At 35.5% G+C, this 27,394-nt stretch overlaps 5 protein-coding genes across 11 annotated transcripts in view; 3 read left to right on the top strand and 2 right to left on the bottom strand.

Annotated features, from left to right (window-relative positions):
* Positions 1-5,664, top strand: part of LOC128675832 (uncharacterized) — a 180,375-nt gene extending 174,711 nt beyond the window's left edge. For all 6 annotated transcript variants that reach the window (XM_053755533.1, XM_053755534.1, XM_053755530.1 and 3 more), the window contains 2 exons: positions 1,585-1,679; positions 3,202-5,664. In XM_053755533.1, the coding sequence (XP_053611508.1) occupies positions 1,585-1,679; positions 3,202-3,721 (615 nt within the window). In that variant the 3' untranslated portion in view covers positions 3,722-5,664. The remainder of the gene's footprint in view (positions 1-1,584; positions 1,680-3,201) is intronic.
* A 12-nt stretch (positions 5,665-5,676) lies between these two features.
* Zip88E (Zinc/iron regulated transporter-related protein 88E) lies at positions 5,677-11,030 on the bottom strand. The gene is made up of 4 exons (XM_053755528.2): positions 10,162-11,030; positions 6,983-7,195; positions 6,632-6,788; positions 5,677-5,857 (listed from the first exon to the last, which is right to left on the bottom strand). Exons 1-4 carry the CDS (start codon positions 10,699-10,701, stop codon positions 5,844-5,846), a joined length of 924 nt encoding a protein of 307 aa, XP_053611503.1. The 5' UTR covers positions 10,702-11,030; the 3' UTR covers positions 5,677-5,843.
* Positions 11,031-11,861: 831 nt separating this feature from the next.
* On the top strand, positions 11,862-16,943 carry LOC128675755 (uncharacterized). Its single transcript, XM_053755407.1, has 9 exons — positions 11,862-12,019; positions 12,390-12,624; positions 12,897-13,033; positions 13,543-13,659; positions 14,087-14,230; positions 14,723-14,924; positions 15,258-15,463; positions 15,833-15,947; positions 16,369-16,943. The coding sequence occupies exons 1-9, from the start codon at positions 11,930-11,932 to the stop codon at positions 16,479-16,481; spliced, it is 1,359 nt and encodes a 452-aa protein (XP_053611382.1). The 5' UTR covers positions 11,862-11,929; the 3' UTR covers positions 16,482-16,943.
* Positions 16,944-17,192: 249 nt separating this feature from the next.
* LOC128675756 (uncharacterized) lies at positions 17,193-21,114 on the top strand. Its single transcript, XM_053755408.2, has 7 exons — positions 17,193-17,359; positions 17,460-17,685; positions 17,966-18,102; positions 18,511-18,621; positions 19,047-19,139; positions 19,827-19,863; positions 20,336-21,114. The coding sequence occupies exons 1-7, from the start codon at positions 17,267-17,269 to the stop codon at positions 20,875-20,877; spliced, it is 1,239 nt and encodes a 412-aa protein (XP_053611383.1). The 5' UTR covers positions 17,193-17,266; the 3' UTR covers positions 20,878-21,114.
* The window catches only part of LOC128675754 (mucin-2), a 59,990-nt gene continuing 53,686 nt past the window's right edge, over positions 21,091-27,394 (bottom strand). For both annotated transcript variants that reach the window (XM_053755405.1, XM_053755406.1), the window contains 6 exons: positions 27,102-27,239; positions 25,977-26,119; positions 25,452-25,594; positions 24,795-24,983; positions 23,881-24,065; positions 21,091-23,444 (listed from right to left, as the gene is read on the bottom strand). In XM_053755405.1, coding sequence (XP_053611380.1) covers positions 23,391-23,444; positions 23,881-24,065; positions 24,795-24,983; positions 25,452-25,594; positions 25,977-26,119; positions 27,102-27,239 — 852 coding nt within the window. In that variant the 3' untranslated portion in view covers positions 21,091-23,390. The remainder of the gene's footprint in view (positions 23,445-23,880; positions 24,066-24,794; positions 24,984-25,451; positions 25,595-25,976; positions 26,120-27,101; positions 27,240-27,394) is intronic.

The following is a 27,394-nucleotide window of genomic DNA, read 5'->3' as shown; positions in this document are numbered from 1 at the left end:
GTGCAACTGACTGCATTTCTTGTGTATGTATATTAATGTGTTTCCTGTCGTTCTGTCTATCAAGAGTCTGATTTTCCAAAATCAGATACGAAGACTACCATAGATAAAAGAAACATATTAATTTTATCTATGGAGACTACCAAAACACTATTTCAAAAGTCCGATTTTTCCAGATGAATAGTCGCGTTGAGCGCTTTGCCGTTGTAGATTGCATGACAAAATATTGTCATGCAATCAGAGATTCATACATAGCAATAACTATACTTGAGTTCTTCTTATCCTAATCTTAATCTTAAACCTGAAATCTTGTACCTAATACTACTCATTTTTGTTTTTATTTTATTCATACATCTTTATACTGACATAGTATCTTTATATACCCAGCACCAGTGACGAGTTGATGATTGCATTCCCTACATTGTTGCATCCATGAATATTGGATGAATACTATTTATAAATACTTATAAATCTTAATTATTTTCTACAACTTTGAAGTTAGGTGGCGTACAATCTACTTCATGGTCAGTTGCCTTGATATTAGCATCCAATTTGCAATAAATTTGGCTAGCTTGATGTGCAATTGGCTGTACAACTAGTGCATTGAACCTGAAGTTATATTACAATTTTACGACAATTTATACGCAGAAATAACGTCCTCAATGAACTTGTGACTGGATTAGCGCCCGGAGTCGTAACTGTTTAAAGCCTAGCAAAACTGTAAAGTTCGGATTATACTTCGTTTGTTACAACATTAAAACTAAATAGTGAAATAGACGAAGATAAGATAAAATTTGACATTAAACTTGGAGTAAAATGTGTTGTTATTCGAGTTATTATCTTTATAAATACACATATTTTGCGGTAAATGTCAGTATTGCTTGTAAAACATTGACTTTTAGTGCAAATTATGCGTTCTGATGATTATATTTCAAAGGCTGAAGCTTATGATATCATAAGATATATATATATAAATATATGATAATAATATTATTATTATATATTTTTATATATAAGATTATTAATTAATATCAATTATTTTAATATATAGAAACTATATGTTTATAGTTAACACAATAAATTTCATATCTATCTGAATCAGGCACCTAATTGAATATATTCGTAATGTATTATAAAATGTTCATTTTGCAAGGTCACCTGAACAGCTCGTGTAGATAGAAAAACCAGAATTTTTCATAAAATAAAACCAAAACGAACTAATGAGGCAGTATGTACGGCGACAGATAAATGACGTTATGGCAATAATTACCTACTTTATTGAAAGAACATAACCCTGACGAGAATATGATCAATAAAATCGATAAAAATATTTAAGAAAATGTTACTAGGTACTATGCTTTGAATCAGACTACAAAAATAGATGAGATAACTAAATGATCGCTGGTGACAGCTTTGATTCAAGTCTAAAGTCATAAGTATAATGAATTATACCTGGCTAAAGTGTGAAATTAAAGCCATCGGACACACAGGATAATTTTACACTGGAATGTGACTTCTGTGATTAACATAACCTTAAAACATTTTTCCTCTAAATCAATGAAAATACCATTACATCAATGTTTTCAGGTGCTGTGTGGTGCAGTGGCGGGCGCGGGCGAGCTGATGAGCAACACGAGCCGCGTACGGCGCTCTCCACAACCACACCACTCTCACCGCATACAGTGAGTACTCCTTTGCAATTCTGTTCTCCTGGTACCCTATCTTCAAAGAGGCAGTTCGTAAGCCGGAACTCTCCGCAATCAAACTCTAGTATCTACTAAATGCAGTGAGTAGCAGAAGGATAGATATCCTTCATGGTTCTGATCCCCGGGTACATCTTTATCATTGTGTAATATCAACAATATTCTTTTATTTTGTACACGACGCATCCTGCAACTACTAATTTCTACTCTTCTATGTCAACAGCATTGTCTAGTAGATAACTAGCTAAAGTTAACCAGAATCTATATAAATATACAAGTTCACATTTCCATTCAGAAAACTACATCAAAATTCAATTTTATTCCTTACTTCTATAAAAATATATCCTTGTAGATCTCAGACAGCGTAATTGGCGGCAATTTATCTATCTAAAGTTCAACAACTACTTAAGTATCAAAGGGTAAATGAAACTAATCACTATCATGAATCTAGTGCCGACCGCAACTAATCTTGTGATTTACAGATCACTTTGATTCCATGTGACCTCAAACTAAAAGTGAATAGTAAACTAATTTTATACAAACTTTAAATAATAGGCTAGGAGAGTAGCCTGTCAATTAACGTAAAACCCTAAGTCAATCAATAGTTGGATGTAGCTTTAATAATTGCATAAAAATAACATAGATTAAGCAAGATCAGTGCAGAAAACCAATGAAATTTAAAGCTTTGATTTCTAAGCATTGGATATGATAAACGCTGTCAGGGGCCAAAGGTTGTGTTTTCACAAATGGCATAACTAGCACCAAACCATCATTTTTGCATACCAAATATATCAACAGCTACTTACAGCTCATCATTAAGTATTTCCTCTGCTAAAATATTGCAGAAATTGCACCTAATCCTGACCAATCATCGGCAGGTTAACTAAATGCCAATGGGGTATTTGATCGGAGATAACGCGAGCTTTCAACAGTATCATGAATGTATTGCTTTATTATGTTAAATTTGTCGCTGTTTCAGCGCCATTAACACCGTTTGATGTTTATTAACTCAAATACCTCAATATTCATCTAAAAGTCTCCGATAAACTTAAGTATATTTCTAGTGTCACCACCACTTGCTTCCGGCGAAGAAAACATCGTGAAAGAACCGTGCATGTGGTTAATGTTTGGTATTAGGTTATATAACGTGTATACTACTTGCCACTAGTAGACGGTGAATAGTCGAAGATATGTCTGATGCTTTTATGACTTGAATAATATATCATAACACTGATATCAGTAACAAATAATATGGGAAGATTAAGAATCATTTCTGCTTACTCTTTTTCTAAGTGGTAAAGAGAGAATGATCTTTTTAAGAGCTGACACAACGCTTCCCCAATTACTACACTCATTATAACTTGAATTTGTATATGTAATGCATGAAGTTTCATCAGGCAAGTGAAACTATCCCGCAAAATTAGGGATATTTTTGCTAAAAACAAACAAAAAAAAATGCGTGCGTTGAAACTGATATTTCCATACATTCCAAACATTCCAGGACCGATGAGGACCTAGACGCGACAGTGGCGTGGCGGCGCTCCCACTGGCGCGAGATGAACTCCATCCTACGGCGCGAGAAGGAGGTGGTCGAGTGCTGCCCCTCCGTCCTCGAGATGGTCGCCAAAAAGGGAGGCAGGACTTACAGCGGCCTCTACGTCGAGCTGTACGAAGCCGGCGAGAACAAACAACGACTTTACGAACTTTCATGCGCCCCAGAAGTCGTCGACAGACCCTGTAGATTCGTTGACCCTCGTGTGTATAACCAATCTCGATGTGTGCAAAAATACTCTTACTCTTACGCGCTAGTGCGGTATACCACAGCTACAGAAATGCCCCATCCCAGAACAGAAGGACATTTTGCTGTTCCAGGCTCGGGGGACTGGTCCATGGACTATGTTAAAGTGAGGGCCGGTTGCGAATGCCAAATCACGCCGAAAAGGAAACAAGCCCACAAGAAGAAAGAACGACATCGGCAGAGGAGGAAAAACAAAAAACTTGAGGAGAACGACGAAACCTGATTAATAGTGATGTGTTTTCAAACCAGTGGAACTTAAATAGAACAGGGTTCGGCCTGTTCAGTATAACGCTGATCGGAGATACTGATACCTGGCTTTGAACAGATGTCAGTGACGTCGAATCTTTTATGTTACCGATGACGCGCGCACGTCTTCACTCGGTCGATGTATTTTTACTATATTTATTTTGAAAATTTTTTGTCTATTTAATTAATTACGCTTGTTTTAGTATTTTAGTACGGAACGTCGGTTTGAATCTGACAATTATCTAGTGCTGTTCCGAAGCGAATTTTGGTTTTATCCAACGGAAAAGAACTGTAAATCTAAGATACCTATGATCCGTTGTGTCCGATCAAACAATAGTCTTCTTGTCAGCAACCTGAAGGAATTTAGTTGTTGGATAAAAACAATTTTGGCTAGTAAACAGTTTAAAGTGTCTTAAAAACAGTGCCTTAAATATTGTTGCAAATGTAAATTGCTATTCCAATGCGTATTTTGTACATGTATTTAAATAAGTATTATTTTCATGTTTTTTTTTTTATTTTTAAACTTTTCTCCGAAACTTTTGTATTTGCCATAAATTCAGTGTACATTGTAGGTTCTTTTTCGAAAACAGTTTGATTTCGATCTTATCTGGTTTTAAATCACAATGAAATCACAATTTCCTCAAAAAAAATGTTATAAATGTAGTGTTTTGTTTTTAATTTTGATTAAAAAAACCATGTTCCCTTTTCCGTAGTTCCCTTGCATATCCCATTGGTGGAACACCAATGTGGAAAGAAACATATAACCATAGACCCATTTAGTTTTAACGCCAGTATTTGTGGCCTGAAATACGTATTATGTAATAGTTACCTCCGGGAATCGTATGAATCTGCTGCATTGCTTTTGTAATAAGTAAACTTGTTAATCTACATTATTTTCAGGAGGTACATCCTTCTCCTACTTTTTTACATGTAAATGTAAATCATAAAATGGGGCTATCAAAAAAATCTGGTTTCTTAGGAGTTAACCTTTAAATTTTTGATTGGGTTCGATTACGCTATTACATAAGCAATGAAATAATGGGTTATTAGGCGACTGGGACCGTAATAAACAAGGATTGCGGCCCTATTCGCCCATTTGTTGCAGTCTCAGTCGCCCAAGGACCCAAATAACGCCAACTCAAAACACGCTCTCTTTCCCCTATAAAAATTAAGAATATTTATTTATTTCTCAACTTTTTGTTAAGCTTAATGTAACGGCACTTACTTTTCTTAGACATAAGTACATCGAGTCAAAGATCTGTATTATTATCTATTTTGTAATACTTTTATTGTATTTAAATTTTAGTTATTGTAAGAATTAATTCATTTATTTATACTGTATAATACGAGGTATTCCCATATTCAGTATGACTATTAGTTGTATTCAAAAGTCGCTTCCATATTGTATTGTTGTATAATAATGTAATAAAGCAATAGTATTTTGTGGACTGAGATTATTTTGTGCATTTAAATGTGTAATAGCAAAATATTTTATTCATTTCGTAAACATTATTAACGCCATCTGTTAGCGAATAGATTAACATACTGACTACAGCGCCATCTGTTGTTGAATAGTCAACCTATTGTCATTCAATGGTTAAGTCATCCAAAGATAGATGTCGCTACTCAAAATAATCAGTGCCATGTATTTACTGAAATTATTTATCAAAAAAAAATTCTTAAGCTATACCTATGTAACATTTTGTACATAATAATATACATTATTTTCATTAATATTCCATAGTTATCAACGTTTACATTTAAAACGTGACATCACTATTCTGAAATCTGTGATGATTTTACACAATTTTACAGGACATTTTGTGTGTTCGTTATTATAATTTATGTAATTATTTTTACAGACCCATATTTCAGACAATGTAAATCAAATGTTGACATCAAACAATATTAAATAAAATAAAAAACCAGAAATAGCTAAAATTGTTTTATTGTCATATAAAATACTTATTATCATACTAATCATATTCAATCATATGGCAGTCTTCATCTAATTATAAATTTACCACTAATTTTACTTTTATTTGTAAGTAACTCACTGTTAAGTTTAAAATTAATAGATACCTATCTACTCGAACGTTTTAGGCATCGTGATCTGAAATTTAAACAAATAAATGTCATAAAAATCACGGCTGACAAGTAACGAAATAGTTGTAGAATTAACAAAACATACTTAGCAGAAACAAAAATATCACAAAAGGCAGTAAAAGTTTATTTATTCCTCAAGTTCCTCAAGCTATTAAGCAAAGGGATTCATAAGTAGGTACTAATGGTTCCCTATAATTTTTAAGACGTACCTAGGTACAAGCTTGTGACGTGACGTTTGGTTGCCGACTTAGCCGGCTAGTTAATAATCCTTTCTAGGATATCGTACGAGGCGAAAAACGGATATAAAGAAAGCTTATTAGCAAACAGATTTTGATGGTTGACGTCAAGCAGGCGTCAAACTGTAAAAATACTGCCAAATCGTCATAATTTAAACTCACATTTATTTAACGTAGCTGGATTCGAGGCGTGGCAGCCGTTAATAATAATTACAAGCACGCTCAGATGAGAGAGAGATTTGTGATACTAGAAGACGTTAAAACAGACAGATTGACTTTATACTTATATGTATACATACTGATGACGATTGATTTTTGATTTATACCGAGGGCAACGAGAGTAACTTTGAGAAAATTCGAATTTCTATGATGTGTACACATGGAATTAGTAGGTACGAATGGGTAACAAGACACTGTAAGTGTGTACATCACTTATTGACGTCAAAACTTAAATTCTGCCGTCGATTTCCACAACGCAGGTCAAGAGACTGTTCAGATAAATAACAGACAAGCAAATCTTTGACAACAACGATGTCAATTCTCACCGAGGTACATCGTAAGCAGATACATGACCCCGAACCCGAGACAGACGGAGGAGAACTGAGCGACGCCCGCGCTGCGCCTGCGCTCGTGCCAGCGCGCCCTCTCGCGGGGCAACACCTCACTCACAGTCACGTACAGCAGGGTGCCTGCTGCCAGGGCCTGAAATTGAAAATTGGCCTGAAACAAAAATGCCAGCACCGCACCGTCGTCGAACAGTTCGCCAAAAAACTTTGGCGGATTCATTATATCTCTCATACAAATTAAGTTTTTTGCAATTCCGAAATGTTCTAAATACTTAGTTACTTTTTCTAATTGAACGATGAACGATATTGCCATTCAATTTCACAATTTACCTGCATGATTGAGACAGCAACAGAATCCTTCAGCGCGCTGACAGACTCTAGACCTGCGCCGGCGCCGATGCCCGCCACAGAGCCCCCACTGAACAACGCCACGCTGACAATGTGCGGGCACAGCCGCCCTGGCGCGCTCGCCATCAGCTCCGCGCCCAGGCAGAAGCCCACCACGAACTTGTGAGAGCATACTGCACCGAGGAGGATGAGCACCTGGAATTAATTAAAGTTTCATTTAAGATCAATTCGAACGAAATAGAGATTCAAATAAAATAGCATTGAATTGGATTTGAATTAAAGTTGAATAAAAGTGGAATTAAAATTGAATTGGATTTCTATCTAACTTTTGTTTGTTTGTTTATAAACTCTTTATGGCCCATGGTCTTATCCCAGAAAGGGATTTCTTCCAGTCAACCAAATATTTGAAAGAAAATAATTTAACGCACAAAGTAAGTTAGCGTAGTTTTATTGGGATTTTGAATTTTTGAGGATTGAGAACTATCTCCGAGGGATGTTAGCGACATCCCATGAAATTATCAAAATTAAAGCAGGGTTCAGTGAGTGTTACATTTAGTGGCTGTAAGTACCTAAGTGTACCAGTTAACCAAAAACGGGTCTCGCTCGGGGAACTGCACTCATTCAGTTGCATTGAGATGCAATGAATTGAAATTACAGAATGGGAGAGGCCGATCTCACATAATTTTAAAATAAAAATTTCAATCGATCAGCCTTGAAACTCACCGAGTTATCAGTCCGTTTCCGCAAAGGTCGCAGATAAAATTACTGCTAATCTATATTTACAAATAAAATTCTTTCAAAGTAAACTGGTAAACAAATATGGTATATACCTCATTTGTGTGAAATTGATTCCTTTCTAACCGTATCTAACAATGCACTGCTATTTCTAAACTAATTAGACCAGTCCAGTTAAAATGTTTATTTAAATGTGGACACATTTAAATGAACATTTTGATGACCTCATAAGCTTAAACGTGAATCACCAACAAGTAGTAGGTAGCTAAGTATCGACTATTAACTTTGAAAACATTTCTTCAATGTTTACAATTGAATTTAACCCGCTCAGTTGATTCATAGCGTAGGTACGACTTATAATTGAAATGTGGATTGAATGTCTTTAATTGTTGAAAACTATTAGATTATATGTATATACTAGATGCGGATGTAATAGAATTCGGACCGTCCGAAATTGAGAAAAAAATTTGGACCGGGCTTTGAACCTGCACGCTCAACGACTGGGACGTATTGAGAGTCTTTTAAATCTTTAATTATATATTTATTTTATTTAGTTAGGTAAAATTTTATCGTAACGCCGAGTAACGCCGTTATCAATGGCCTAGTTGGTACAAGAGGTTATAGAGATAGCGACAAGATAACCAGACAATTAGACACTTTTTGTGTATTGTGAAATCATCGATAAATTGGTAGGCATCATTGATATTTATCCATCACAAAGTCGTGATGAAGGACAGGTGATTTAGCCGCACATTCGTAACATCTTTTTACATTTTCTATAACCATATTGCAATAAATTTATGGGTCAGACCATTGGCACACATATCATGATCCGTTACAACATCACGCCAGTACTTCTTGGGTAGCTAATTCTTCTGCCGGAGAATTTACCGAACTGAAGAAAATTTATAAATTATTATTAAAAATTAGTAAATAGTGTAAGTATCCAACTGTTCCTTAAAATGTTTGCAGAGTGTTGATGGATACTTTTAAGTTCCGCATTAGAATAGACTCCCTACCCTCTCGTAGATGTCAAACAAAACACATAGCCTCGATAGCTGATAGGCAATAATAGCATCCCCATGGAGGGTTGACGTCGAGCAGGCGGCGGTCGGTTTTTAAACATTTTCCATGGATTCAGTGCAAAATAAAGGATTATTAATCTTGACCTATATAACTACAATGAAAATTAAATTATAAATAGTTAAATTTATTTTATTTAAAACTTGAAAGGCAATATGGAAATTTAGAATTCCCCGGGAGCAAAGCCGGATGTACTTACATATTATAAAATTCAAATTCAAATCATTTATTCAGAAATTAGACCTTCACAGGCACACTTTTCTCGTCAATATTTATTGTTATTTCTCACAAGCTACAAACTACTGGCATTTCGGAACGACCACTGCTCAGAAGAAATGCCGAAAGAAACTCATTTGAACAGTGTTGGTCCCTATCATGCCAGATCGGCTTACCATTATTGTTTCTTACAATGTTTTTATTTTCTTTCTAATAATATATAAAAGTACATAATGTACATAGTCAAAAGGTATATCAAAACAGGTTATGATATAAAAAGTCTGTACCTATGTCTGTACGCGATAAACTCATAAACTACTGCACGGATTTTCATGTGAAGTTTTGATAATTTATATTGGTCGATGAATATGGAAACACTGCATAAGTGGTCTAGTTTGTTATTGATAAGGAAAGTAAATAATGTATGACATATTCTTATCTAAAAATCCTTAATTATCATATCAAAAGAAAGTGTAAAAACAAGTCGTTGACACCGATCAAGTTTAATGTGTCTATAATTTTTTTTTAAAGACATGATAAATTTCTTTTTTTACATTCAATACATTAAAATACAAGTATTCTTTATTGCCAAGAAAGAAAAATACAATAAAAGCCATTAAAGGCACAAGACCTATGTTAAGCTACGACTGGTCTGAAGGATTTTTCTACTAAGAACCATGATTAAATGAACCATATCGATTAGAGTCAGGTCTAGTTATGGCACTTCTAACTGGCAGAGGGGGGGCAAACCCAAAAAATGATATCACCAGGAAGAATACGGTGCCAATGATCTGACAAAAGCTTGCGAAGACCGTACAACGTGGCGGAGAAAAAGTAGGACTAAGGATTCTGAACTTCGATGATTCACGACTGAAAATTATAGTGAGAAAGTTCACTGTGGTGAGTCCCCATTTGTAACCAACTTCATAACCCATTGAAGACATGATAGAAAACCTATCTATCATTTTGAAATATTGCATATGTTATCATTATAATCAGCATCAGTCCTAGCCATTTTCCATTTAATTCAGCTGTCCTAATCTTCCTGTTTCTATTCTCATCACGACCTTACATTATGTAATGGAAAATGTAGGATAAACAAATCAAGGAGGTAAATAAGTACCTACCTGAGAAGCGTTTTCCTGAAGACCAATTGCCAGTCCCTCCAGAAAACTGTGCACGAAAAGTGCACACAACAGCCCGATCACACCCGACGAACTTTTATTACAAGGCTCAGTGTGACTGACATGACACATCCTTGGGTTATCTGCATCACCACAACATCTCTCTCTCAATTCTCCATCTCTCGAATCCCTTTGAGAACTTAAAAGCCCAGTTTCTTCACTGCTACCGTAGGACCTTCTTTCTTGATGTAAAGAACTTGGTTGATAAAAGAAATGGACAATCTCATCCACTAAATAGACTATAAAGAATCCAACACAGAGCATCAATTCTGAATAATCTGGAAGCTTCTCTCTCGCTTCTGGCAGCATATGAGTTAAAGATGTAGACAGAAGGACCCCAGCCCCAAAACAGAGAAGACTAGATATGAATAGAGGGTGTCTCTGTCTGGCACTCTCAGAGAAACAGGCGGGAAGCATACCCGTTATAAAACTACCCAACCCTAATGTCAACATCGCGATTGCCTTTGCTGTGGAGGACTCCATTTTGACGCTTTAAAATCGTCTTCAATAAGAACTCAAATTTCACCAATTTTATTTTTGGGTCGTTTAAATGATCTTAGTCCATAAATGACTCTAAAATTCAAATATATTTGGGATTATTTACAACTGAATTGAGTTTGGTAAATTTTTGTTTCCTTATTTTGATCCAAAAAACGTTTTTCGTCTATCTGCGAGACTGTCGTTTTGTACAAATCATGTACACTTATTATTTACACTGTTATCACTATCACACACGTGTTTATCAATTTTTTTTTAAATCCACATGTTGACGACCGCGCTACTGGGCTGATTGAGTCTGAATGCCATGTATGATTCGATTGCCACTTCTTCGGTTTTGTAACGATTTACTTCAACTAGATTTTAAGTGCTATGAACTGTGGCTTATGGTTCATTATTGTCTAAAGATAAATCACATTCACGACGTTCTGGATATGAACTTGATATATTGATAGCAATTATAACAAGACCTATTCGTCCAGGTTAATATGCATCAGAACGTAAGATGCATATAAATCGAAAAGGTCTTAATAAATTAGACGTTATTAAACAAAGAACACTGTTTAATAAATACAAGCAGGTAGTAAGGTATTAGTAAAATTGTAACCGATTTTATTTATCATACATTTTTTTGTAAAGGATGATTCGTTTGATTATACGAATGTCTAAACTGTAAAATTACAATAATTTAGTTTATATTTGTATAATAAGCACATTGGAGATTGACAAATTGTTTACTATATCTTATCATATTCCCGTGGGAGAAAAAAAGTGATACATTTTATCAGATAAAAATTCGAAAAGATCACCAATAAAAAAAACACTATATCATTAAAACTACTAAAGATATTTTGATGCGGGCTTTTGTAATAAATCTAGTGATTCAAGAGGAAGGTTTATTTATTGTACCCGTGCGATGACGTTATTGATGTAGTTACAAGTATTATTTAGATTTCTCACGAAAGAACTAGAAAACCTTTTAGCCATAGATAAAATAAATATGCTTTTAGCTCAATGAGGTACCTTGAATGTCAGTCAGGGCATAAACTCTGTTAAGCGTGGACCGTTGAGTGTAGTCAGAAAAAATATAGATACTTCTTCTTATAGGCTGTTCTAAAAGAAGAATATTATTAAAAAGTCTTTTTTGACAAATCCTTTCAAATTATCAACATGTCAGCTGTAAATTGAAAGTCTCAAAGGAAGGATATATAAAATGAACGATTTACTGCAAAAACATGGGTGTTCTGTGGTATTCAGCGTCCCTGACGGACTCAAGGAACTCATGGCGGATATTACACGGGAGGTTATTATTTATTTCCTGCTTGTGGACGCCAGCGGTCCTCCTATTCTGACACAATGTCACCCGTTTCCCCGCAATCTTTTTTTGGAATGCAAGTTATCTGGTAACCCTATGTTTACGGCGACCCGTTAAATCTATCCGTACCTTTGCAAAACCTAAGTAGCTGCCCTAGTGTTATGTCTTAAATCTGATGATTTAATATCTGAGCACAGTATCTCCCTCTTCTGGCTGCAGCTCTTCTTTCTGGCAGCTTGGTCAAATGGGATTCTATCCTTTGCCTCATCACTGTCTGAATAATACTTATTATTAGTCTAATAAGAAACTGATGAGAAATATGTTTAACCAAACGTATGGATTTACTTATTTATCTTAGGTTCTCCGCGATCAACCTGAGAAGATATATGACTACATAACCAACTACCTCTCAGTTTTGATTCTGACACGCGAGCACGGTCTTTTAGCGGTCAAGCTGCTAGATGATCTGTGTGATTGTCGACCAACTGTCTCCGAGCATCTGCTGCAGCTCGGCATGGAGCGAGATGTGGCTTCGGCCCTCTCTCAGGTTATCAAGGAGGAGATTGAGGTCTTTGAACCTGTTGACGGGAAAGGTTTGTTCATTTAGAAATATTAGGTGGGGACTTATCTAGTAGGTAGTGGTAAAAATCGTGGCAGATGTCTTTAGGCGACTGGAATAAAATCTGACACAAGCGTTAGAAATTAACGCACTAGAAAACATGAACGTCTGCATGTTTAAGATCCTCACACATTGCGGGCATGTAATCTTTTATAGTGAACCACTGGTACACTTGTGTAGCTATATTACTATTTACTCTCGAACTGTCAAGAATCCTGTCCTAATTAGTTCTGTAATGGGTTACAGAAAAGGTAAAAGAGATGCTAATCATGAAGAAGATCCTGGCGCGGGTTAACCTAGACGAGGACATGGCGGAGAGGGTTTGCCAGGTCAGCAGGAACGCCTACCGTGACTACTGGTACCGGAAGAAGCTCATGGAACAGGTAAGGCTCTGTACATAAATATTGTCACGCCTGTCTGTCTGTCTTCCATGGAGACTAGCCACTTACCACGAATCTGAGTTTCACTTGCTTTCTCTATAAGCACTCATCACTCTCTTCATAAATACTCGTATAAAATTAGTCACATCGATGGCTGAACATGATGACCTTATAGTTATGAGCCTAATTTGTTTATACAGTGACTACGTATAATGTAATATGCCTCTGCTATTATAATAGATATCTAATACTTTAATTGATCATGAATAACCGTCAACGCGTAAACAGTATTATTGTTCAAACAAATCTATTAAAGCATTGTTCTTCTAACCTCTTAAAAAGAGCATCTTCGCCTCCGAAACAAAATTTATTGACGTAAAAAGTAAAGCAAATATTGCAACAAGAAGGACTCGCAAAATATTTTATATTAATATTCATTGACAGTATACTTTAGCCTAGCTTCATTGCCACTACAAATTATGTCGTAACTATATCAGTAGAACTAATTTCAGGCTCTGAAATCTCAACCAGAGGAGCCTTGGCAGATTGCGGCTGAAAGAACTTTGGAGATTTACAAGAAAACGAAGCCTTCATATACTGAACTCAACAGAGCTACTCAGAAGATACAGGTTTATTCCTTCTTACCTCTCTCGTGTTCTCCATTTGTGTATTTCCATTTGCATTCGGGGCTGTGATGCCGCGAAGCCCGGGATCAGCGAAAAAAAATTACAAAGTTACAATCGATCTGATGTCTATAATCCTAATGGATAAGGAGCTGTACTATCCTAGGGCGGAACCACACGCCACAATTAGGCTTCTGCTAATGCCAATGTAAATAGGGGTCATATCTAAGATGCCGCCTGTACTTGTAACTTGTAATGTACTTACAAGTTACGGCATTCATAGTTGACATTTCCTTGTCATTACTACATGTACCTATATATGTTTTCTTTATTGATTATTAGATTCATTCTTCTTGAAAACTAGTAACGTAAGTACTTGTATCTAACAATTACCATATTCAAGAAATGAATAAAATTAGTCTATCCTTTTCAGGCAGCTTACCGAGGCTACTATGTCCGCAAGAACCTTCTACGCCACCTGAAGTTGAAGCCTAAGAAGACTGGACCGAAAGTGGATCTGCCAGGACCACCGTTAGACGTAGCTGGTTCAAGGACCATGGAACTTGGGCCTGTTATAGTAAGTTCGAGATCTATAATTATTCAGATTTGAGAAGCTCATTCTGCTGGAGCGTCTTCCTGCAAGTCAAAAAGCACCAACTAGTGAGATGGATATGAATGCTCACTAAGTTCATTGTCTACTGCGTGAATGTGCAAAACAGACATAAGCCTTTATAAAAGATTAAGGCTTTATTTGTTTATGATATATTTGTTATGCTGTGTTTAATTTTTGGGCTTGAATAGTTTTTACAAATTTAAGGTTTATCTACATTGATAATGGGAAAGTCATTAAAGCAGACACAAGATCACATTGTCTGGACGACCCTAGTCAAGACAACTATCTTTGTCCATATATGTAATAGTAGTTACTATTGTATTTATAGTTACCTAAAAGATTGTCAATCTAGTATTTTGCATTTAATCTTATGCGCAGCACGGGAAGAAATGAGATGATATTTTTCAAATCGACATGCCTCTGATATAATTGAAAATTATCAACTATAACTTTCAGGTTTTAAATGTTAAAGAGGACGACGTCACGGGAATATACGAAAAGCACGCCAGTAAGAAATTAGGACTACAATATGACCCAATGAAGACATTAACTCACGTGGAAGTGATCCCGGATGGGTCGAAGACGCCTTCAGCAAGACCCAGCGAACTTATGGCCAGGAGGGTTTCTGTAGTAGTGGCGAAAGATTCTGTCGCTGACTGTATGTATCTTAGGCGGAGGCAAAACAAATTGTTTCCCTCCCTATTACATTATTTTGTATAATTCACAAAGTCAATAATTTGAAAGGAAGATACTTCTAAGTGGTAAAGGATAGGACTATAAGTCACATATTTTACAGGGGTATCAAAACAAATAGCCTTACTTCTTGATTGGAATTGGCTTGATGCACATTGCACATGATGTGTAGGAATAAATCTGAATTTTTACGTAACCGGTGAGCGAGTCCAGCATCCACATCATCGGTTTTTGTATCTTCATGGAGCCAACTCTCTATGGTTTTGCATGAAATTAAATCATTTATAATTCCTTTTAGCAATCAAATCGAGTGGGTTGAAGCCCAGAGCCAGTATAATAGCTCCGACAATGAAATCTAGACCAAGTATTATATCTTCGACCGCGAAGTCAAGACCAAGTATAATCGCTCCAACGATGAAATCCAGACCAAGTATGGTATCTGGTGGGCTCGCAACGACTACGCCAATTCCTTCTGGGCACAGAATTTCTTTCGCCCCAGCAAGCGTACGTTTATCTTCTTTGACACAACTGTCTATAAAGGAAATATTTTAGTTTTTATAAATATAAATAAATTTCAGTAATTTATATAAATATAAATAAATTTCATTAAATTACGAATAATGCATAAACTTGTAACATTACCCGCGTAAGTTTTCTCATCAATGCTTGATGATAATGTTGAAAATTCCGTGTAAAGTACTTTTATATTTTTTCAATGATATATATTTTTGCCGTATTCGGTTGAAACTTTATAAACATATAAAATAAATTAAGTTTTAAAATGTAAATATTTGTATTTATCAAATAAATAAAAAAAATATGTGAAATACGTGTCATTTAGACTCAGATTAACATTTAAAATATGAATTTCAGATACCATTTCACTTTGATGTTGATGCTGATGATGATACTGATGACGATGACATACCTGAAGAGATTGTTCCTCCATTGATTGAAATAGCGCCAGAGGTTCCAGATGAAGCTCCAGGTTACAAATACACACATATTCATGGCCACAAATTTGGGTTATTCAGGAACAAACAACGAATGTCGAGGTTTAACGCCCTTATTGAATGGCCTCGTTTCCTCGACGCTTTTTTATAAATAAAACAATGATTAATTTACAAATTTAAGAAAATAGAATAATGGCAAAACCAAGATGGATATGGTGCTTCAATGGAAACATAATATCTATTACCTACTAATACTGACGACCTTAGTTTATGAATTCCTTAAGTAGTATGTTTATCCCGCAGAAACAGTATTTTTATAGGTACATAAAAAGAAGAGAAGGATAAGGTATAGGTATACTTATGTCCTTCTCCGTACTTAAATGTTTCAAAAAGATTAGATAAAGCGAGAAGAAATAACAAATTCAATTTCACATTTATTGAATGGTTATCCTTCAGATTCGAGGAGCGAAGGTGATGGGAGAAGCACGCCATCATCAGCACCGCCATCCTCCACACACTCGCCTGCACCGGCTTCTACGCCTCACACAGACGTCACAGACGAAGAATGAGCAGGAGCACTTGATTTTACTTAGCTTGCTACTCACAGCAATTCCAAAAGCCATGTGTTACTATTTGATTTTACAATATAAAAAAGTATTACCACAGGTTGGCAAACGCTAACCCGATTAAGACATCGTTATTTTTGAATCAATTTTAAAGTCCTTTCAATTCTTTGCTTCTATGTGTGTAGCGTAAGTACTTACATGCATCTCTTTCTAGATCTGCGAAGTGAATGGGAGTGAATGGGAGTTATTATGCAAATATGAAATACTGTTTTGTTTCACATACTATGTTTTTCGTCATGTACTTCCATTTTGAGAGCTACTACTCTGTATTTTGAATTTAAAGCATTGTAAACGTTATTCACATTAATGTTTTTAACACTACAAATGGCTTTCTTTTATTTTCCTTAAAAGCGCGTTTTGTTAGTTTTGTGTAGTAACATATTTACTTTTATAAAAAGACAAAGGGCGATAGAATATTCAACTTCTATTAAATATTGTTTTAGTTTACAATTGTTTTAATAACTTCTGTGATACGTGACGTGACCATATATTGCCTCTTTATTATTAAAATATCGATCCTTTTTTTCCTACAAAGTTTTATACACGTTGTGGGAAAAAAGATCGAAGATTGAATTAGATTAAAGGTTTTAAAATAATTTGATCGTGTCAATTAAGTAATTATATTTGCTTTTTCTTTCTTTCCTATTAAGGTATTTATGTAAACACTGTTATCGTAGCTGCCTAGATTATTATTATGTCAAAATTATATAGATATTTGAGTAATAATAATGGATGATCTATTGCAATCTCAAATTAAGGAGAGCTGCAAGCTCGCTCTACCTAATGGTCTGAAAGAGCTAATGTCTGATATATCTAGAGAAGTAAGTTTTTATTTTATATTTAGGTATGTATTCATAGGCCAAGAATAAAATCTGATAGCAATTTTAGTGACAACATCTTATTCAAGAACCATTTCTTAAGGTTCTTCGAGCGCAACCGCCACATTTATACGAGTTTATCGAAAAATACCTGGCTGCCTTGTTGGTAACACGAGAGAATTTGTCTGTGGCTAGTCGACTTTGCCAAGAAGTGTGTGACCACACATGCCATCCAGAACTGGAGGACGAGTTGAAGAACATTTTTCTTGTTGACGAAGATGCAGCTAAGGCTAAGAAGCTCATTCAAGATTACTTTGAAACTGGAAGAGGTTTGAATCTAATGTCAAATTAAATTTCCAGAAGTGGCATCAACAGTATAATTTCACAGTCTGCTTTATAAACAGTCGAATGAAAAAAGTGTTTTTTGACGAATTTTTTAATCACTGTTATAATAAATCGAATGGTGTCGATTTACTATTACGGTGAGACAGACTGATTTTGAAATTATGATACAGTGAAAAAGATCTTATTTTGTGAATTTCTTCTGCTCGACCAAGTATTTTTTTTTTTAAGTAGAAAGTAAAAATAATGAATTAATAAATGTTTTAGTGGAAGAAAGTAACCTTATGGGGAGACTGCTGAGGAAGTTCAGCATCCCACAGGATCACTTGGAGCTGGTGCAAGAGGTGGTGCGGAAAGCTTTCCTTTACCGTCACATCAAAAGAACTAATGATACCTGGCAGAAGGTATAATTTATTTGAAACCACTGTTACGTATAAAATTGTCGACTATTGTATTTACGTCATCGTTAAAACGGGTTGAATTTACAATATTGTCGATCGAGAAGAATAAAGAATTTTAAAACTGCTTAGAAAATTTCTAAGACTAAGAGCTATCTAAAGAGCGTCAGAGATTTTTCTAAACAGTGACTAGTTAACTGATCAAAAAATAATTAGTCTTTTTGCTTGCATGCTTTTTGAAAAACGTAGAATGTGCCAGCAACATCTCCCGCACTGATTGTAATTGTTAATCCAACTAAAGAACTATAAACCGTACTTGGATCTTCTCAAAGTTATTCCAATTCCAACTAACATGTCATTATGTAATAATCCAATTTCCCCCAGTAAACCTGTAAATCTGTATTTTCTTCTCAGATGCAACCAGAGGATGATGAAATTACAAACGCCGCCGTTCACACAATGCAGCTGTATGCAGCGACTGGACCTGCTGACGTGGACTACGATCAAAAGGCCAAGAGGATACAGGTTCGTCAATAGTATTTGCATTATCGAATTAATTCCAGATTAAAACTGTTTCAGATTGCTGGATATACATACAGCACTTTTTGGGCATAAGTGTTACGTCATTCACTAATGCTCAACAAAGTGCTGGTATGTGTAATGTCGTCAAGGAGTACATGCGTATCGACCTCGAATGTATGATACTGAAGACCGTGCAAAGTGGAAAAGAAATAAAGTACGTAGTATAAATCAGATCCTGACCTCCGAAACTTAACGGCTGGGGAAAAAGCCGGGAAAAATGCACGTATGAGAAAAAATTGCTATTAGGCATACCTACTCGTAATGTCGAAATTGCGGCGACATACGTTGCTGATTTTAAATGTGAAAGAAAAACAATAGTTTACTTCAATTCATACCATAACATAATTATGAGTTTTTATTGTCTGCAGGCAGCATATCGCGCCTATGGTGTGCGTCGTCTGTGTCATTCGAAGCCTATGTTTGAGAAGAAAGTACGACACCATATTCGTTTCTCTACCGAGGTGAGCTCTGTTCATTATTTATTCCCACCACCAATACCTTTAAGAAGTCGCAAATGCTTCATATGGCAGTTTACCCGCCAAGAAAACTGCCCAACACTAGGATGCTAAAACAAAAAAAGGTTCGCAACGCAGCCAGTTGATCAGACACCAGCCTAGAAGATTCCACCAGATGGTTATCTACCCTGGCCAGTCTGGATAACTCTAAATAGACTCCGGGATAGTGTTGGAACCTCTAAAATTTCTAAATTCCATGTTTTAAAAGTTTTGCGCCCGAATTTTGAGGAATGAATTGGGAAAATACTGTCTATTTGCTAATACCCGTCCAGAGATGAGATTATGTTCACCTCAGCACCGGAGAAGCCGAGAAAACTTAGCTAAATGGGGTATGTCGGATAATAATCCGTGTGACTGTGGAGTTGTGCAAATCATTTCTCATCTATTATCATATCCGAAATGCCCCTACTACACTGTATGGTGGAGCTCAATTAGGCTTTTGACATGGCGATTACTATCGCCAAGTATAAGTCAACAACTGTATAATTTTATAGCCTAGCTATGACTTGCAAAGAAGTATATTAGGTAATTCCATCCGCTAAATCCAATTTGCAAAAAAAATATTTAAGTAATTAGTGTATTACCACTTATCATTTACGAGGAATTATAAAAAATGTTTGCTTTTTTGTTTAGACATTGGAAATGGACGCTTCGCAAACATCAGAAGCAGGTATATCAAGTAAATTAATCCTGTAACTATATCATGACCACTATTTGACTGTTTCACTATTTACTTATTTTCCCTGTACTTTGAGTTATTCTAAAACTTATCAAATTTAAAGGGAATAATGAATATGTAGTTCCTAGGATTTAGTTTCTTTATATCTAAGTATTTCCATCAATGCTGGTCTACGACCGAAAGAAATACATATACAGAATATGCCATTTTCTTGCCCTTCCGTCTTATTGTTAGTCAATCAAAGAGACGGGCTGTAAACTAGTAATTTTTATAGCAATCTGTCACTATTTCAATTCTACCAATATGTCTGATATCCAAATGAATTTGTTTTTAAAAACCTCAGAACCGTAATTCTCAGCTATGTGTGTATATAGCTGTGAATTTAAAATAGAGACAATTACATTAGAATTTAAAACAGCAGAGGTCATATGTATATTGTAGACGACATCTGGATTATTTATAGATGTTCCAAAAACAACTCCAGCCGAAGGATGCTCATCAGTGAGTATTCACAAGACTGAAAGCCAAATGGTTCTTAGTGAAGCTGAACTCTCTCACGAAAGAATCGCCCGTCATGAACGAATGCTATCAGAAATTAGTTACGACTTTAAATATCCTGAAAGAGTACAATCATTCATCGACTACGAAGATGAAAATGAGAAACGGGTGATGTCTATCACTGACGAAGCTATCACAAAGGATGACGAAAATGATAGCGAACGAAAAATGTCAAATGTGTCCGAAGTACATTTTCGTGAACCATTGATATGTGAGAAATTGTATGAAGAAGCGATTCAAGATCAAGATCCTGATTATGATGAATTTAGCTCAATTGATGAACAAACTGTGTTTTATGAAGCACACGATGAGCAAACTGTTGTTGACGACCAAGCGTTGGATGCTGACATCGAGTCTGATAATTCCATACAAGAAGATATAAAAGAAAATCTTATTGAAGAATTTGCAATCGTCAATGTCAATAATTATGACAATGATGTACAGTGAAGGGTTTTTGTCACAATTTTTATTTTCGATTATTTTCTTTCGCTTAGTTACAAAAATAATCAGAAATATGAATATCCTTTGAGTTGAGATGTAATTTTGATTATCTAGGTACATATTATTTTTAGTGTACTAATTTTTTATTAATGTTTAACTTATGTTTATTGCGATTCATTTCATGTGCTAAAGTGTTTTTAAGAAGTCAATAAAACACAATTATCTTATAATCAATCTATTATTGCTTACAAAACTCCTAATTGTCCTGGACCATCGAACAAATAAAACTTATAATATATATTTAATAATTTTATATTCATTTTTGGTCTATATTTATACAATGCACTTATAATAAAACTTATATTAACGTGTGGGATAAAACAGTGCAATTAATATTAATTTTATATTTTAAATGCTTTCATATTATGTTCTGCAATATATAAAACATGTATATTATGTAAATTCAACAATATGATATTAATAAAGTAATTTATAATAAGCAAAGCAGTTTTTGAAAAAAGACATCCATTAGGACCCATTTACAAAAAAGCTATGCACAGATGCATTGTAAACTTCAGTTGAATTTTGATCAAAATAAATTATAAAAGACAGATTATATACTTTTTAATACGGAATGGTTTTTATATCAGAGGGTTTACCGATCAGATTTTTAAATATGCAGAATATTTTCGTTGCGACATCTAAATATGAAAGTGTATTTCTCGTTAAAATATATTAGCTACTATTTCGAAAAATATATTTTCAGTTATAAATATAGTATCTAAATAAGTATAAAGTTTAAAACAAGGAATCACAGCAGACCTCGATAACTACAAATAAACTATTATTATGAAATAATTATGCATTTAAAGTTTTGCCAAATGAAGACAAATCTGAAATAATTAAAAATATAAATTAGACTAGCGCAAAAATATGATTATCTTGTTCGAAATAAAATTGTCTTATATACAAATATAGTTAACTACAATCCTTAACTATATCTAACTCGCTTTAACTATAGCAAAATAAATTTAAATTTCTTACCAACACAACAGGGTTTAAAATTGTAACAAAATTCTTTTGAGCGTTCAATTTTGGAGATCGCATAATTAAACTTTGGTATAGTCCAAATAGTAATATTTTACTAAAATAATATATAATATAACTATATAATGTATCTAATACTTAGGTATATTTATTTTATAGGCTTGGTATAGATTGTCAATTATACAAACAAAAAATATTATATACATAAATAAACATATTTATTAATCTGTAATATAATAAATGTATTAAAAACTAACAAATCTTTAATCATAAAACCTATTTTATTAAAACTAAAATTTTGTGTTTTCTTTCCATTTCCATTTGATTGTCAAAAATTAATTATATATATATCCATATACTATAATATACTTTATAGTAAAAGAGAGACTCAGACATATAATTTATCTCTCCTGTACTGTGATTATTATTGAATAAAATTTTGTGAACAGTAAAAATATAGTTCAAGTAATCAACAGATGTGTATATATATATAGAAAAAAACAGGCAATTACGTATGTATCAGGCAAGGCATTGAACACCAAATGTCCATTACGTACATAATACTAAAGTATTGAAAAAAAAATATATGTTAAAATCATTTTCATAAAAGTCACTTTTCCACAAACACGCTCATTGACTTCTATTAAAAAAATAATTAGACAAAAAAAGTTTGTCATATATTTTTTCGATTTTTTACCTCACGGCATAATTCTCTTCGTACGATAACGACCGAATTCGGTTTCGAATTTATGATAGATTAATTCTTCTGGCGATAAGTTATATTAAGACAACCGAATCTATAACAACCGAACTAAAAACAAAAAGAATCTTTTTTTTTCTTGGTCTGAGCAACCGAATTAGTTTTTTGTAGGCATACTGAAACACCAAATTACATTAGTAGATAATTATTATACTTATGAGTAAATAATACACTGATCTTATGGTTAAAAATAAAGTTTTTTAAAGCAAAAAGCTAGGAACATTATGCCAATAGAGATTCTTAAAAATAAGCTAAACTGTCACCGTAAAGCTAAAACTCAATTCCAATTGATTCGCAGGCGATTTCTGACGTACCAAGGAGTACTTGTGCTATCTATTTAGATCAATCTAATCAGGCGTCCCAAGTGAGCGATGAAATGCTGCACGACGCTGTGCGCACATGAGAGGTTAATGATTGCATTTGATATTATCACATCCTTGCAGATATTTTCGCATATCGAAATTGCGGGCGAAATCGAGATCGCAACACTGTTGTATAAATATTCTCTTTTATTGAGCAAAACAAATGACCAAATATCATTTATTTTTTACTCCATTGATATATTCACCTTCCTATTTTCACCTTCATGTACAAAGCACAAAATTCACATGGTACCTGCAGGCGATGTCCATGTACTTGAAGAAACTGTAGTTATCTACAGTTTGAAGTAAAGTAGGGGGTCACCATCGACCCTGGTGGTAGTCGTGGCTTTTTATATCGTGTCTACTCCGCCACCCATGAGTTTGTTGCCGTATTCACTGAGCAACTGTAACAAACATAAAAGACAACGTGTACAAATTATTATAACACTAGCTACCCGTCCCGGCTTTGCTCAGGTAAAAACAATCCATACTAATTGTATCAAGTAAAAACAATCTACAATTCCACTTGGGGCAAAAATGCATTTTTTGTATTAATGTATGTACGTACGTACGTGCGTATGTATGTGTGTATGTTTGTCACGCGATAACTTTCGAACCGTTGGTCCGATTTTGATGAAATTTTAAAGGTATCCTATATTTGCCAATTGAATTTTTAAGTTCGTTGGGGTAACAAAATCGGTTAAGCCGTTTTTGAAATTTTCACAATTTTGTGTTCGCGAGGTCTAAGTTCGTGGCGAACAACTAGTAAGGCCAATTTTGATGAAACTTGGCACAGAGATAGACGAAACCCGTAAATAGTGCGTAAGTGGTGAAGGTTACCTTGTACAAGAAGATGTAGTGGTGCCTGTTGGTGAGCGCGTGCGGACGCTGCGCGCGCAGGTCGCGCACGACGCGCGGCACGTCCGCCGCGCCGGCCGCCAGCGCGCGCGCCGCCGCGTCCGCCGCCAGCAGCGCCGCCGCCCGCCCGGCGCCCGACGCGCACGTCACCACGCACGGACGGATACCTGCACGTGCACATTCAATACTCATTGTTATTCTGATTATTATATCGGTTCAAGTAAACTTTTGACGTCGCCAATAAATGTATTGACGTCAAAAAATTTTTTGAAATTAAGTCTACTGCCGTCTTCCAAAGAGCAGTCACAAACTCAACTCTCAATTGCACATAAAGCAAAACATAGCAGACTTTAAAATTGGCGAAGTGGCATAGTAGTCATCCCACAGTCCAGGGTTTAACTCAATGAATCAAAAAATAAAGCAACATATAAACACAATACATACTTAAATGAAAATCAATATAGGAAAAGTTTATATCAGCTAAGCTAACACTACATTCGCCAACCTAGTAGAATGACTATATAATAATGTTACGTACTGACAAATTTCATCTCAATAAATATGTGCAATTCCACGTCGGATTCAACAAAAGCCTCATCTACAACAAGGAATACAGATTCAGGAGACATTTCCTCTCTAGCGAATACAAGCTCAACAGAATTATTCAGAAATGTAATCGTCCGCTCATAACTATTATCACGGGTTTTAAGCAATATATCGCGTTGAAACCTATACAAGATTTTAGGTTAAACCGTCCACTATGCAACTAAGAAAAATAAATTCGCTAAATTCCATCCATTTTTACTTTTTTCGCGAACAAACCTGCCCACTTACAGTTTGATTATACTCGTGTGTATAGACATAGAAGAATAGATATAGGTAGATTTTCGACGTACCCTCAACCTCCGACGCAGTCTTCATCCTGCCCAGCGTCCCGTTGGTAACATTTCCCCTCCTCATCTGCTCCTCAGCCTTCGCTGGCGAGTATACGTTGAGGCCGTTCCCGGAGCCGCTGTCGTCGCTGCGCAGCTTAGACAAGTTCCCGAAGGAAGACCGGTTCATATCCCCGTAGATTACTTCCACCCCTGGAATGAATTTTATCGAATATAAGTCGCATTTCTGAGAATTTATTTTACGCAATAAGAAGTGCAAAACTATTTATAGCCAGTACATAACATACAAAAAAAGCTTTAAAATTAATAACTGAGTTATAGCCGAATGCTTACAAAGTTTATAATTTAGAAACAATATATCATAATTGATGTAACTATTTAATTATTATTTTTAATTTACCACAATTTCTTAAGCTCAATAGAAGAAACAGCCCATAAACGCCACATACCGTCTTTTTCCTAAGACGCCGATTACAAAGGCTTAGGAAGCATAGGTGAAGAATCGTAATATTAAGATCTCTCTCTGTTTCTCTCTCTTTCTCATCTGAGAGAGTTCCTGATTGTCCAGGAAGCCCGGGATTTGGTGTCACATTTATTTGCATGCAATTTTTGTTATGCTTGAAACGAACACTTCACCACAATTAAAACCTAAAATCATACCATCTTCGTCATACTCCTTAGCAGTCTGCGAGATCTTCATATAGCTCCTCATTTCCAACAAGAACTCGATCACCGAATCATAATCATCAGGCACTCCCTTCGCCGGCCAGAAGTACCACATGTGAGTGATTTCCCTCCACGTCCTAAAATCAGTTGTTATTAACTACGGAACTCAGTTACATTAAAGGTAGCACACCACATGAGAATCGAGTACTTTATCTTACAGCACACTTTTACGAATTTACACATTGGTCAAAAACATCTTTTTGGTCAAACATGTTTTTGCAAATAATTAATCTTTGTCTGTCTTATCTTGAAGTTCGACAATGCAATTACACCATCGATTTCAACATTTTTGCAGGTGATGCCTGCCTGACGTCAACCCATTTTGGGAATAAGCTTATCAGCTATGTATCCCTTAGTCGCCTCGTACGACATCCACGGGATGATTTGAAGTGGTACAATCCTAGGGTGAACCACACGTCAGAACTATTAACGGACTATTAAAAATACAACTGGAATCACCTGGTGCCAAGATTGATGAGCTGGACCGTGGAGATGGCGTACTTATCACGTTGCTCACGCTTCTTCAAGATGATTTGATAGTCACCGAATGTGCGCCGATTGTCTGACACCTCGGAAGGGGGGAGGTACTCGTAGCATTTCTCCTGTAAAGTTATCAATGTATTTGGTAAACTTAATAGTGGCGGCGTGAGCAGTGTACTAGACGCTGGATACCAAAGGACCTTACGAAAATGAGCGCAAACGTGATTGACGTGGCTGCTAGTGAATCTTCGCACAGGTCAAATATTACGTGCTTGTGATGATTCCTGCCAATAAAGTTCTTTAGGTCGCCTTAAAATTACATATAGATGAGATATAAAAGAACGCACGTTATTTTCTACAAGTTAACTATTTTTAGGGAGCGCCTCCGTTGAAATTTGGTCCAAGGCGCTTATTATAGAACTAAAACCAGCACTGATTGTGTGCTGTTTAGAATACAGTAATTTTGTATGTAGTGGGACGCAAAAATCTCAGGAGATGAACAAGCGGGAAGATCTTCCCTTTGTGGCGGTTGAGCAAAAAATCTCACTCGCACTAGTTACCATAGACACGGAAGCTTCTAAATCCTACATTATTTGAACTGCATCTTATAAAACTTTATATTTTCTTGTTCTTGCCTCATGGATCGCGTGCAAGGCGACACTACTTGGTGTCAGATTTCTTCGGCTGCCTAAATGACCGTGCGATAACGAACAGCCAGACATTCCGAGGAATGAACGAGCGATAAAACCGAGCTGTAGGTACATTGCAAGTTTAAGATCCATGGACCAAGCACCCTATTGTCGGAATTTCTGTTTCAATCCACATGTGATGATTGAAACGTAGGTACCTATATAATTTTATAATTAGGAAACAAACAGTAATGTAGAAAAACACACTAATGTTCACTAGTTTCGATATCACCTTGGACTTCCGAATCTGCCTCAAATTTATGATTTTCTCGAGATGCCATGGCATACCTATTCTAGCACTGTCGAGAATACTTTTAGTGTGTTTGCATCAACTAATAAAAACGAATTACTTACGCATATAATACCAGTACACTATTTATAATAATTAATCAATTAATCAATGTTAATATAGTACCACTCCATTCTCCATGTACTCTGTGAGCATCACGATGAGCCTGGAGTTCTGCTCCCAGATCATGCGCCAGAAATCCACCACTGTGTTGGACAGCGGCGCCTGGCAGGCTATGTAGTAGTTGCGGATGTTGCCGGGACCCTGCAGGGATTTTTTTATATAATAAGTGTTTGCAAGAACATCTATTGATCTTGCATCACACCTTAACAACAGAATGGATTTAGATTATGACTATATAGGCTATGACGAATAGCCCATTGTCTTTATCCACCCATTAGGAAAGCACCCTAGCTGAT

Source organism: Plodia interpunctella, chromosome 15 (assembly GCF_027563975.2).
Source record: "Plodia interpunctella isolate USDA-ARS_2022_Savannah chromosome 15, ilPloInte3.2, whole genome shotgun sequence".
Lineage (NCBI taxonomy): Eukaryota > Metazoa > Arthropoda > Insecta > Lepidoptera > Pyralidae > Plodia > Plodia interpunctella.
Note: the sequence above shows the minus strand (reverse complement) of the source record. Positions and strands in the feature narration are given on the sequence as shown.

Excerpts from the sequence above, each read along its gene's own strand:
- Zip88E (XM_053755528.2), bottom strand. The coding sequence starts at position 10,701 with ATGGAGTCCTCCACAGCAAAGGCAATCGCGATGTTGACATTAGGGTTG. Across the intron at positions 7,196-10,161 it reads TTCAGGAAAACGCTTCTCAG|GTGCTCATCCTCCTCGGTGC; the intron begins GTAGGTACTTAT and ends AATTAATTCCAG. Across the intron at positions 6,789-6,982 it reads TTGCTGTCTCAATCATGCAG|GCCCTGGCAGCAGGCACCCT; the intron begins GTAAATTGTGAA and ends TTTCAATTTCAG.
- LOC128675755 (XM_053755407.1), top strand. The coding sequence starts at position 11,930 with ATGAACGATTTACTGCAAAAACATGGGTGTTCTGTGGTATTCAGCGTC. Across the intron at positions 12,625-12,896 it reads TGAACCTGTTGACGGGAAAG|AAAAGGTAAAAGAGATGCTA; the intron begins GTTTGTTCATTT and ends AATGGGTTACAG. Across the intron at positions 15,464-15,832 it reads TTTCTTTCGCCCCAGCAAGC|ATACCATTTCACTTTGATGT; the intron begins GTACGTTTATCT and ends TATGAATTTCAG.
- LOC128675756 (XM_053755408.2), top strand. The coding sequence starts at position 17,267 with ATGGATGATCTATTGCAATCTCAAATTAAGGAGAGCTGCAAGCTCGCT. Across the intron at positions 17,686-17,965 it reads TTACTTTGAAACTGGAAGAG|TGGAAGAAAGTAACCTTATG; the intron begins GTTTGAATCTAA and ends TAAATGTTTTAG. Across the intron at positions 18,103-18,510 it reads CTAATGATACCTGGCAGAAG|ATGCAACCAGAGGATGATGA; the intron begins GTATAATTTATT and ends TTTTCTTCTCAG.